The sequence below is a fragment of the Nicotiana attenuata genome, unplaced genomic scaffold (assembly GCF_001879085.1).
Source record: "Nicotiana attenuata strain UT unplaced genomic scaffold, NIATTr2, whole genome shotgun sequence".
In the NCBI taxonomy this organism is placed as follows: Eukaryota; Viridiplantae; Streptophyta; class Magnoliopsida; order Solanales; family Solanaceae; genus Nicotiana; species Nicotiana attenuata.
This window is the reverse complement of record NW_017671635.1, coordinates 59,372-72,344: the sequence shown is the minus strand read 5'-3', so window position 1 is coordinate 72,344 and position 12,973 is coordinate 59,372. Positions and strand designations below refer to the sequence as shown.

At 36.7% G+C, this 12,973-nt stretch overlaps 2 protein-coding genes across 2 annotated transcripts in view; both read left to right on the top strand.

The window, feature by feature from the left end:
• Positions 1-603: 603 nt before the first annotated feature.
• On the top strand, positions 604-7,782 carry LOC109209412 (serine hydroxymethyltransferase, mitochondrial). The gene is made up of 16 exons (XM_019372671.1): positions 604-984; positions 1,090-1,140; positions 1,230-1,316; positions 2,078-2,199; positions 2,321-2,397; positions 2,491-2,615; positions 3,289-3,381; positions 3,893-3,985; positions 4,091-4,288; positions 4,441-4,545; positions 5,122-5,187; positions 5,333-5,410; positions 5,655-5,766; positions 5,850-5,960; positions 6,397-6,560; positions 7,559-7,782. Exons 1-15 carry the CDS (start codon positions 895-897, stop codon positions 6,543-6,545), a joined length of 1,557 nt encoding a protein of 518 aa, XP_019228216.1. The 5' UTR covers positions 604-894; the 3' UTR covers positions 6,546-6,560; positions 7,559-7,782.
• A 1,192-nt stretch (positions 7,783-8,974) lies between these two features.
• The window catches only part of LOC109209411 (probable cytosolic oligopeptidase A), a 9,934-nt gene continuing 5,935 nt past the window's right edge, over positions 8,975-12,973 (top strand). Inside the window, exons 1-8 of the mRNA XM_019372670.1 lie at positions 8,975-9,432; positions 9,555-9,722; positions 10,581-10,704; positions 11,271-11,347; positions 11,784-11,927; positions 12,024-12,254; positions 12,388-12,478; positions 12,859-12,973. The exon at positions 12,859-12,973 is cut by the window's right edge and continues 2 nt beyond it. Of these exons, the coding sequence (XP_019228215.1) occupies positions 8,983-9,432; positions 9,555-9,722; positions 10,581-10,704; positions 11,271-11,347; positions 11,784-11,927; positions 12,024-12,254; positions 12,388-12,478; positions 12,859-12,973 (1,400 nt within the window). The 5' untranslated portion in view covers positions 8,975-8,982. The remainder of the gene's footprint in view (positions 9,433-9,554; positions 9,723-10,580; positions 10,705-11,270; positions 11,348-11,783; positions 11,928-12,023; positions 12,255-12,387; positions 12,479-12,858) is intronic.

The following is a 12,973-nucleotide window of genomic DNA, read 5'->3' as shown; positions in this document are numbered from 1 at the left end:
GTCTAATCTTCACCAAAACCCCTCAAAATTGAGATATAAACTCCAAACCATATTCCCGATTATTTTCAACAACACCCAATCCAAACAAATAATGATTTTTGAAAACCCAAATTTGGATTCAAAGCTTTCAAGCTTTTTAATGGCTATCAATGGTGGAAAATATCTGGAAGAATATTTACTTCCATAATTGTAGCGCGCCTAAATTGGAATATCTGGAAGAATATGATTTGATCTGATTTACGCCAAATCTTTTTAGAATATTATGTTCCTCAATTTTAGCTCGACAAATTAGGAAGATTCAGCTATTATTAATTAGTATTTAATGATTGATATAATAACTGTAGAAAAAATGTGGACATGACGAGTAAATTAAAAACTATGCACATTCTTAATAATAAGGTTTCATATATGGTATAGGAAAGAAGAAATCTCTTAAAAAGATTAGCTTAAATCGTGGAGAGGCCCCTTGTGGCTAAGAAACTTGTTAGTTGGATATGGCTTCTATGGCTGGTATTATCGAATAGGATAGCTAAAGTATCAGTATTTTTCCACTTCAATTCACACATTTGATACTTACATTTTAGTGCACAAAATTTGGATTATTTTTACAAACACAAATTATGCTAAGTTTGAATTTATTACCATATATTAAATAATGAGCGCCAAAGTATTCCAAATAAACATATGCTTAAGATTTTAAACACTCCTTAGCCGTTACTTAACTTTAACATGAGTAAAAAGAAAGGGATATGAAATATGAGTAAGCTGGCGCCACAACGACCATAATATTTATCCAAAATTCTCTCACCACCCAAACACCATCTCCCACTCCAAACAAAAACATTCACAACTTTTTGAGTGTGTGTGTGTGTGTGCAGAAGGAGGACAGCTGCAATGGCAATGGCAATAGCTCTTCGGAGGCTTTCATCTACAGTTGACAAACCCATTAAGCGTCTCTCTAATGGTGGCTCTCTCTATTACATGGTTTGTCTTTGTTTAGTAGTAGTATCAGTTTTTTCCTTAAGTTAATTTCTCTTAACTTTGGTCAGTTTGTTGTTGAATTAATTCGTGTCGTTGTTGTTGTTGCAGTCATCTTTGCCAAATGAAGCTGTCTACGACAAGGAAAACTCTGGAGTCACCGTAAGCTCGTGATGAATTTGAATTAGTGTGTTATTTGAACTTATACTCGTTCCTTTTAGTTTCTGACTTGAAAGCCTGAATATTTTCAGTGGCCAAAGCAACTGAATGCCCCGCTGGAGGTTGTTGATCCTGAGATTGCTGACATAATTGAGCTTGAGAAAGCTCGCCAATGGAAGGTTCTATCTTCTTCTTGTTCTTTTTCTTTTTTTGTCCATCTCCTGCTCCCTGAAATTTTGTTGAATTACCTGTATCGGTATAATTTGATAACTTCACGTGATCGGTCTAAGAGCTTCGTCTTATATTGGAGCACTGCACCCCCAACCTCCCCTAGAAAGAAAGAAAGAAAGAAAGAAAGTCCTCGAAAAAAAAAACTTATGTCAGATTGTAGCAAATTAGAAAACTTAACAAGCACATAATATTTGTGAAGCCGTGCCAAAAATGATGTTTCGGTTTCATCAAATTGAAGATAAACAAGTCTATATGAAATGCCTTTCAGATAACTTTTTATTATAACAATGGTATTTGGGTTGGATTTTACGCATCTCAACTATTTCAGGGAATACTTGCTACCTCTCACCAGCACGACTATTGAGTAACTCTGTCCACCAAGGCTTAGGCAGATGGAAAAAAAAATCACCCAGTGTTTCTATTTCAATTGAGATTTGAACCCTGGTGTAGGTGCAAATGCCTTTCAGATTACTTTGTGGGGAGTTCCAATGCTGAAATTAATTAACTTATCAATCTCCTGTTAAGAATTCTTTATCAGACCAAAAAAAAAAGAAGAAAAAGTCAAGTATAATTATGTCTCATTCCTTTTACTCTTCTTATCACATATTGTTTCCATTTGTGGTAAATTTTTTTATTTTGTTTAAGATGCATAGAATCAGTTCGATATGGAAGTTAAATTCCTTACCAGAGTTCAAAATGCTTTCTTTAGGGGCTCGAACTGATTCCTTCAGAAAATTTCACTTCCCTTTCGGTGATGCAAGCAGTTGGATCAGTTATGACTAACAAGTATAGTGAAGGATATCCTGGTGCCAGATATTATGGAGGAAATGAGTACGCATAATGTTTGCTAAATTTCATTCTCCTACTTCTTTTGTAATTAACCTGTATTTTCATGTTATATATCAGCTTCAGATATTCTTTTCCTATTATGAGAGAATGAGTGGCTGTCCAGGTACATAGACATGGCAGAAACTTTATGCCAGAAACGTGCTTTGGAAGCATTCAGGTTGGATCCTGCAAAGTGGGGAGGTAATAGATTTCGTTCATTTTGGGGCGTATTTCATCACCTAAATAGTGCTGGTAATAAAAGTACTCTTCCTTAATTAACCTTTATTATTGCAGTGAATGTGCAGCCTCTATCAGGATCACCTGCTAATTTTCATGTTTACACTGCATTATTAAAACCTCATGAACGGATCATGGCTCTTGATCTTCCTCATGGTGGACATCTTTCTCATGGATATCAGGTGCTTCTATATACTGGTATTTTGGTTATTGAGAACCAGTAACTTTGCTTAAAAAAAGTGTAAGCACTTAAGAAGCTTGTGCTAGTGGTTTGTGGTGTAAATACTGTACTCCTTCCTTGGTCCTTGGTAATGGGAATTTGCTGCTATCTGGGCTTCTATGAGGTGCATTTGTTATATTACTTATATCTTCTGCTTTATCATTCTTGTGGATGAAGAATTTCTCTAGGATTTAGGCCAACACCACAAATTTCATCTGATATGCGAGCAAGGGACAGTTTAAACGGAAATGCTGTTAAACAATCTTATATATCTGTGTATGCAATTTTTATCAGGTTGGTTCATACATTGCATTGATCTTTGTTAGTTAATTCATTAGTGATGCTTGGCCACTTAAAAAGACCGAACTTTTCTGCTTTAAGGTCATGCATGATCTTAACTCTGGAAGTTAATACTGGTAAAAATTGAATTAAATGAAGTTCGATGCATGTCAATTGATGCATATATGAGTGCATGTACCTGTTATGTTCATACACGCTGTACATAGCTGGAGGTGGAGTCGGCTTATCTCTTGTCAAAACTTAATTTCTTCTTTCTAGTGCAATTATTGTATGGTTTCAATTTGATTACATTATATTATAAAGGGGTTGTCTTATGTTATGTTCGATTATCACAGACTGATACGAAGAAGATATCTGCAGTCTCTATATTCTTTGAGACAATGCCATACAGACTCAATGAGAGCACTGGCTATATTGACTATGACCAGGTAGTCTCTTCTTTCTTATTACTGTTCTTTTCATTTGACTCCTACCCTTTACCCTCTCCTTTTAAATGGTGCACTTGTGTAATCATATTCAACATTGTAAATCCAGCTTCTTTTTAAGAGTTCCTTATCTTTCGAAGCAATAGTCATGCTGAGGCACAAAGCATTTTATAACATGATGAAAAGTAAAACTAATGTAATGTGATGACAGAAGGTCCATCATTGATTCAGTGTAAAGATGTCCAGATAACTGTTCATTAGTATGAGACAATATTTTGGAGCTGGCATTGCCTCCATTATTATATTTTTCAGATTATTTTGAAGTTTCTTTTACTTCTTATAACTGATTTTTCATCTGGTTATGTTAGCAAGTGTAAAAGAAATTTATATGTTTATTCAGATGATAAGTACTATTGAAGGCTGATCTACTTTACTTCGTGCTTGGGATGTTAGATTCTTTCAACGGGTACCTGTTCTTTTTGAACATTTTGTGGCTTTTGATTTTTCTATGCAGCTTGAGAAAAGTGCCACACTGTTTAGGCCAAAATTAATTGTTGCTGGTGCTAGTGCCTATGCACGTCTTTATGACTATGAACGAATCCGGAAGGTAAAATTTACTTCACCATTGTGCAATATTTACTTTAGTTGTCTATATCAGCTTCATAAATTTTAGAGTAGGCATTTGACTTGTGCCTCTTTGCATATCTTACAGGTCTGCGACAAACAGAAAGCTATTTTATTAGCAGATATGGCACACATTAGTGGATTGGTTGCAGCTGGAGTCATCCCATCACCATTTGATTATGCTGATGTTGTCACTACCACAACCCACAAATCCCTTCGTGGGCCTCGTGGTGCTATGATTTTCTTCAGGAAGGGTGTTAAAGAGGTTAACAAGCAAGGGAAGGAGGTAAGTCTTAACTGTCACCTCAGCATCACATCTCTTAATATTTAACCAGCTTTTTAGGACTCTTTTCTGGTTGCTGGCTAAATCTGAGATATATATCGCATAGTAGCTAGTGTTGAAACTAATAGCCTAATTACATTATGTTAATTCTGAAGGTTTTATACGATTATGAAGACAAAATCAATCAGGCAGTCTTTCCTGGACTTCAAGGCGGTCCTCACAATCACACCATTACTGGCTTGGCAGTTGCCTTGAAACAGGTTTGATATCCTTACAACAGCATTTTTTAATTGTATAGCCACTGGCTAAGTTCTTACTCGTCATTTAGGGATATTCCTGAATAAAATATCCCTGTGTCTTAGCTGATGAAATAAACTCAGCGATTTAAGAACTGAAAGGTTTTCACGTTGGTTCAGGAAATGATTTTGTGAAACAAACAGAATATACTTATTGCCCCAGAATTTTACTATAAACACCTGCAGATAGCACTTTTGATGTCTTATTAAATCTTAATTTCTTTTCTCTGAGTGTGTAAAACCCATGGATTATATAAAGCAGCTAGTCGAGGACTAGAAACTAAAGCTTGAAAAGGTTTTAAGACATACATGAATGTCATTTATGTATTACTGAATTCAAAGTGTGCTGGAGGTTTTGGAAGAACAACCTCCCTAGCCAATCGAAATTCTTCTTTACTCCTTGTTGGCCTCAACACTTTCTGAAAAAACTTCAGTAATTTGAAAGGCCTTCCATTTTTCTCTTTAGTATTTCTTAGGAAAATGTGAAAACTATTGTGATGGTAGTAGTTCTCATTATGCCTCTAATCCTACTAAATGCAGGCAATCACTCCAGAATACAAAGCATACCAAGAGCAGGTCCTCAGCAACTGCTCAAAATTTGCCCAGGTAAGAGAATGAGATATGCAGTTCCTAATAGAAGCATATAAGTGAAATCCGTAGTTTATTTACAGTAATCTATAAATTATGGTTGAGTCATTATCTCCATAATATTGATTTCTTCATTGCTGCTGCATATTTTTCAACCTTGCAGGCTTTAATGGAGAATGGTTATGAACTTGTCTCTGGAGGAACGGAGAATCACTTGGTTTTGGTGAACCTGAAAAACAAGGTAAAGTAAACTCTTAGGACAAGGGAGAAACCTTCCTCTGTGAGTTTACTGTGAGGAGTAGTAAGTTTAACAACTGCTTTTGATGAATTAACAAAATAAGCAGTACAGTTATTGCAATGAGTTCTTAGAAAGATCATATGAGGCATTAGTGCATGAGCTTGCTGCATGTTATGTAGTGGCATCTGTTATGTATTATCGCGAGAGAAATAGTACACCACAAATATTGAGCGTTGTCCTTTTACAGGGTATTGATGGTTCTAGGGTTGAGAAAATCTTGGAAGCTGTACATATTGCAGCCAACAAGAACACTGTTCCTGGAGATGTATCTGCTATGGTCCCTGGTGGCATCAGGATGGGTAAGACACCTCTCTCTATGATATTTTCTTCCATTTAGTTATTCTTCCTTGTAAACAAACTTGATAAAACTGTTGTAAATCAGGAACTCCTGCACTCACTTCTCGGGGATTTGTTGAGGAAGATTTTGTGAAAGTTGCTGAATTCTTTGATGCTGCGGTGAAGCTAGCAGTGAAAGTAAAGGCTGAAACTCAAGGTGTGTATGATCCAGCTAGTAATGAATATTGGTTATAACACGTTTATGTACTATGCGCCGATGGTGTAGTTAAATTGAACCCACAAAATAGGTAACTCTCCATATTAAGTATGATATGGTAACCTGGAAAATAAAGTAATAACCAGTTAGTAGTTAGTTATTACTGATAGTGTAAAAGTTCTTAACATCGTTAGTGCATATAACTTGAATCGCACAAAAAAATACCCTATTGATGTCCATCTGACTTGTTACTTGTTAGGTATACATGATTTCCAAAGTATTTGCCGTTTCCTTTTATTATCACTCTTTTAGTTCTTCACAGGAAGAGTTAGATTTTGGTACCTCAATGCTTGCTTCATTTGACATTTTGTTTTATTTTTGTTTTTAAATATTAACTCCTTCCACAGTCACCATAAATATCATCTTATTGTATCAGGGACAAAGTTGAAAGACTTTGTAGCAACGCTACAATCCAGTGCTCCAATCAAGTCTGAAATTGCAAAGCTCCGCCATGATGTAGAGGAGTATGCTAAGCAGTTCCCTACAATTGGGTTTGAAAAACAAACAATGAAGTACAAAAACTAAGAGTACATACCCAAGGTATGTCATTTAGGGATGCTTTGTTTCGTCATGAACTGGTGTCATTTGACTGTGACGAGCCATATTGCAACTGAAGCTTATAAAAATATTTTATGGTACTTCATATCGTATAGCCTGTGATGTGAAAGCGTAAGGATCATTTTCAGTGCTTTGAGATTGGGATTTTATTAGCATAATAATATGAATCTCAAACTTGTTCGTGTTGGTTTTGCTTGAGAAGTAGTTCACATCAGATTTCTGTTACTGCACCTGGATAAAATTCTATTGCAGCCAGAAACAGAGGTGGATCCAGGATGTAGATTTTGTGGGTTCAACTTTTGGTTTTTAGTATCGAACCCATTGTTTTTTAAAGTTATGGGTTCACACCTACCATTTGTTGCAATTTTAATGAATTTTTACACATAAGTTTATGCTCCGCGGCGAAAGTACTGAGTTCAGATGAACCTGGCGGGCATACTCTACATCCACCCCTGGTCAGAAATAGAAAAACTGTTGAATGCTACATCTTTTTAGGGAAATACTTCTCAAGTGATAATTTTCCCTTTCTCCTTACGGAATGTTTTGTTCTCCTTTTCTTTTCAAAGAAAAAAATAACGTATACAGATATATGCGACTCATATTGATTTTTGTAATTAGATGATAAATGTAAAGATACCACACAATTAATCAGAATAAACTTAATGATGATATGACACTTCCATCCAAAGTTTCCAACACATAGACGACTAGATGACAGATTTGGTTATGAAGTTCCAGACCATTCAGGAACACGTCTGAAAGTAAGTGCAGCTAATAAGCTGTTCAGAACTTGACCAACTGATGTATTATTGGGTCATTTTGTTGTAACACGGTAGAAATGTTGAATCTTGTCGCTGTGCTTGTAACGATTGAGATTTACTCCTTTCTATATCTATCCAACGTGGTTCTTTCCTTGGTCTTCATATTGCGGCTCATTTGTTTTCTTTTCACATCTGTGGTTTGCATTGTGCGTGTAACAGGCACCTGAGATCCAACTTCGTAAAGGTGAAAGGCCGAAGAAAATCCAGCTATGGCTTGCTTTCAAGTACATGATTCTCATGCTTATGTATGTAAAGTTCCAGCAGACATTGGTTCCCATGTGAGCCAATTTGTATATTAAACACTTACAATCCAAAAGAGGTCCTTGAAGCAATAAACTCTTGTTACCTTACATTTTTGTTCATTTACAAGTGGGATTCTGTTAGCTCAAATGCTCTGCTTCATTATGTTACTACAAGGACTTGCAATAAACCCTTGAAATTTTGACTGTGAATGAAAATCCTGCAGGTAATAAGAAGCTTAAAAAATGAAGCCCATTTTTTTGAAATCCCACTATAGTAATGCCAATAAAAATCGAAAATGAGAGACCCAAAGTAATGAGAAAATGACTTGTAACCGTGAAGCTTTTTGTTCTTTAATCTTGGCCAATTCAAGTTGATCTAAGGCTCTTTCTATCTCGGACTGATCCCCTGGATCTTCTTCAGCCGCCGGAAGACTTGGTTCTGTCGAAGGGCCAGTCTTCCTACTCAACATAGGACTTAGCTGGGAAGAGACTTTCTTCTTCTCCCCTGTCGATTTGGGAGCGGCCTTTTCTTTTCCTTTGTACTATTTGTAGTTGATAAAGAATAAGCTCTGAAAGCGGATAGGCCGATGGTAGGGAAGGCTAGCACATCGAGGGTTCAAATACCTCTCTCTTCTTTTTTGCTAATTGAATAGATTTTTTTCTTTAGTGATTTTGCCCATCCTCGTCTTTCTCTTTTATTGTGTTCTTGTCGTTCTCTGTTCTAATTGGAGCAACACGGGTTGAGTAATCTAGTCTGAATTTACATCAAAATTTAGATAGATTGGCACTTAAAAGCTTACTTAATAATCTTTTTGAGACAAGGTGATGATAACATGACTATTATCCCCATCAAACTCAGAGGAATGCCTTGAAACCTTATAAGTTAAACTCTTTTTTCTCAATCTTTCAAAGACAACTTCTTGTTGAAATGATATCACCACATTCCTAACATATCTTTGGCACCTATAAGTTCCCTCTCATATCTCACCCTCAAGACATGTTTTCTTCCCTGTGTTTAAAAAATTAAGTTAAGATTCAAATCAACATGATCCATATTTTCTCTAGTTCAGATGTTCTATTAGATTGAGGTAAATGTTACTCCATAATTTACCAAGTTTAAATGAAAACAGGTCCAAAACTATAGGTAAAGTTTGAGTATTGGAATAATTCAAATATTGTTAGAAGAGTATATTTCAAAGAACCTTTTTTATGATTGACCAACCAAACGACCCCTAATAGGCTTAGATATTTGTACATATTAATCCATCACATCAACATATCATGGGTCTAGAGAAGTACTAGACTTTTAACTTTATTCAAACTCGGACCCAAAAAAAAGAGATGAAGTATAGTAGGATAGGGTTAGCACGAAACCGAGCCCAGTACGGCTTTACTCCTGCTCCGTCGCTTATTATAACCCTTCTCATGCTAATGGCGACTCGCTTTTCTCTATCTCGTTCAGCTCACTTTTGCTTAAAAACCCCTGCTTTCTCCCGTCCAACAACAAAAAACTTACTCCAGTGCCGTTCCTGTCCCCTTTGGTCCTCCTCTTTCGCACTCTGTCTTCACACTCTCCCCAAGTCAACACTCCCTTCTCCTCATCACCGTCGCAAAACCATCGCCGTCAGATCGTTTTGTCCGGCGCCGGGATCAATTTCCGATCATCCTACTAAAATGTCGACTGCTACTTCCGATGACAATCCTCTATTGAAGGACTTCTATTTCCCACCCTTCGATTCAATCGAGGCCAAGCACGTTCGTCCCGGAATTCGTGCTTTGCTCAAACAAGTCGTATGTTTCTTCTTCTTTTTTTCTTTTTTTTTCTCTTTTGGATCCGAGAGAAAGTGCGTGGGAATTAGTTATATGGCGCGTTAAATTTTTGTTCCTTTTTTGTTTTTGTGAATTGCGTGCAGGATGAGGATTTAGAAGCTTTGGAGAAGACGGTGGAGCCCACCTGGCCGAAGCTGGTGGAGCCGTTGGAGAAGATAGTTGATAGATTGACGGTTGTTTGGGGTGCCGTGAATCATCTCAAGTCTGTCAAAGATAATCCCGATCTTCGTGCCGCTATTGAAGAAGTTCAGGTTCGTTATTTAAGGGCCTACTTCTTTTGGACTATGATCATTAATTTTTTTCTGTCTATAGAGTGTAAAGATAGTGTCTTTTTCATTCAATCAGCTCAAGATGGTCTTTTTCCTTTTACATGTTAAATTTATAGTGTCTTGTCTCTGTAGATATACAGCTTGTTTGGATGGTTGTTATATATGTTTCATTATGTATTGTATTTCATTGTATACTATTATACTGTATTATATTGTTTTGATGAATATGTTTCTCGTCTTTCGTGATGGCACGCACCTAGCAATCTGAAGAATAAGCTACAATACCACAAAGAAAAAATAGGATACGAGATAAAATTATTATATAAAAAGGTGATATATGAAAAATAGGATTATTTAATACGTGAGTAAGGGCAAGGTGAGAAAAAAGGTAAGACGCGACCACCAAATCGGTCATTACATATAATGATATATATGGCACTTTTCGTTGTTGCATAAACAATCAAAACAAACATAGTAACAATATGACAAAATACAATAGGTAACAACCATCAAAACAAGCTGTTAAATTTTACTAATTTGTATTATAGCTTTTGCCTTGCACCTCTGGCTCCATAAAAAAAAAAGCAGAGAAGAGTTTTAATCCCTTGATTTAAACTGCAAGGAATACTAACCAGAATTGTTTGCTGGATAGATGATGATATCTTCAGTAGGACACCACACTTTCTCCCTGATTTAACCAATTATAAATCTTTTTATGTAAAAAGTTTGATGCTAGAAATTTGTCTCTCTTCAGGATACACATGTTCCTTTTTACTTATTGCTTACGTATACTACTACTTTCCTCCTGTGCAGCATTAATATTATTTTCTTTTCGTGTAGCCGGAAAAAGTTGCTTTTTCGCTTAAATTGGGTCAGAGCAAGCCAATCTATAATGCATTCAAAGCCATACGGGAGTCTCCTGATTGGGAGTCTTTGAGTGATGCTCGTAAACGAATAGTTGACTGTAAGTTCATGACAATCTTTCCTTTAATCTGTCGAAATTCGGGAGGAGGTGTCTTTTAGCATGAAAATCTATTTACTTCCATAAGCTGTCTGTCTATGACTCTAAATTTTAGTTTTGATCTTCTTGTAATGTATCACGGGGTCTGTCTGCCAATTTTTTGGTAGTTGTGCTGAATCTGCCAAGGTTATTGTTCATCTGGTGAAGTTGAGAACTGTACATTATTATCTTGTATGTACAATAATTTCTTCCCAACGTCCATGACGAAGAAGAGTGCCACCATGGGTGAAGTTTCTGTTAATTGTGGTTTATATGTGTTAGAATTTGCTGTAGTTGTTCCTATTGGTCACAGGATTCCATTAAAAATGAATTGTTCCCCGCGCATAAGAAAAAGAAAAAGAAGATTCCCAACTCCCATCCCCAAAAAAGGGAAACCACATTTTTACTGTCTAAGAGTATCAACTAATCTCTTACCTTCTTTTGAGGTCATTCCCATGAGTGTGTTTTTGTCAACCGCAAACTCTAATGTTTTAGATCGTCGTCTCATACTCTTCTTCCTGCTCGTGCAGCGCAAATAAAGGAGGCTGTACTAAGTGGTATCGCTCTTGAGGATGATAAAAGAGAGCAATTTAACAAGATTGAACAGGTATCTATCATGTCTTGTTGAGCCTAGCTTTCTCATTGTTCTATACCCGGAAATGTCTCTTCTAAAATGTGCTGTTAACAAGTGGAAAAATTTAATGGACTGGAATTGGAGGAATCTATCTACAGGTCATGGCTTTTAGATATATATTCGAAGTTACTTATACAGCCCTCTGATTATGTTGTGGCTGTTTTTCCATTTTCTCTGGCTTCTTCTTCTTTTTTGGGTGGTTGGGTCGGTACCTCGCCTGCCAAGGGAGAGGAGAAAAAGGTGCAAAACTCTTGGGTTTGACCTTATCTTCTTTTTCGGGTGGTTGGGTTGGTGCCTCGCCTGCCAGGGGAGGGGAGAGCAAGGTGCAAAACAGTCAGACCGTTGTTGTGCAGCTAAGACGGAATTTTCAATTCACTATCTTGCTTTTGACCTTATCTTCGTTTTGCAGGAATTAGCAAAGCTATCTCAGAAATTTGAGGAGAATGTTTTGGATGCCACCAAGAAGTTCGAAAAATTAATAACTGATAAGAAAGATATTGAGGGATTGCCTGCCACATCTCTTGGTTTGGCTGCACAGACAGCAGTGTCTAAGGTAATACGGAAGCTCTCTTTGTGTATGTTTGACAGTTGAATTATCATTAGTTGCCTTTTCTCTTATGTGCTTTCTGCTGTCCATAACCGATAACAGGGGCATGAAAAAGCTACTGCAGAAGATGGGCCATGGATAATCACATTGGATGCGCCAAGTTATATGGCTGTCATGCAGCATGCAAAGAATAGAACTCTAAGAGAGGAGGTTTACCGTGCGTATATAAACCGTGCTTCTGATGGAGACCTTGATAACACTGGGATAATTGACCAAATTCTTAAGCTTAGGTTGGAAAAGGCTAAGCTCCTTGGATACAATAACTATGCTGAGGTATACATTTTTACTTTCGAACTCGCAATACCATCTATGTTTTTTTGGGGTTTTTTTGTCCCCAAAAAAAGGCCATCTATGTTTTTTCAAATTTCTTTTCCTTTTTGAAGATTAAAATTGTTTATGTATATAGGTAAGCATGGCAATGAAAATGGCCACTGTTGATAAAGCTGAAGAGCTTTTAGAAAAGCTTCGCAGTGCTTCTTGGGATCCTGCAGTCAAAGGTAGGGCCTGCAAAATCATCTCAATGGTATTTGAGATGTAAAGTATACTCGGCCTTTGTTATCAGTTTTAATCTTTTTGTTTTTTAATATTTGGCTTTATCAGTTCCGACCTTTCCTTTTTAGTCTTCAATTGGTAGACATGAGGTAAAATAGACAAGTGCTGATAGGTGATAGATCTTTATAAACAGGTTGCTTCTTCTTTTCTTGTTTTACCTGTCTTGAAAACAAGATGATACCACCTAACCACCTTGTTTTTTGTGCTTTTGATATGAATCACTTTTCTTCTTTCTCTTCTTTCTTTAATGCAATCAATTTAACTGGTTGACCTCTCTTAGCTGGCAGTTTTTTGAGTTCACAAGCTTTTCCCCTGATCTTTGTAGATTTGGAAGACCTGAAAGAGTTTTGTAAAAGTCAAGGTGCTCCAGAAGCTGATGATTTGAACCATTGGGATATTACTTTCTGGAGTGAGAGGCTTCGTGAATCTAAGTATGAGCT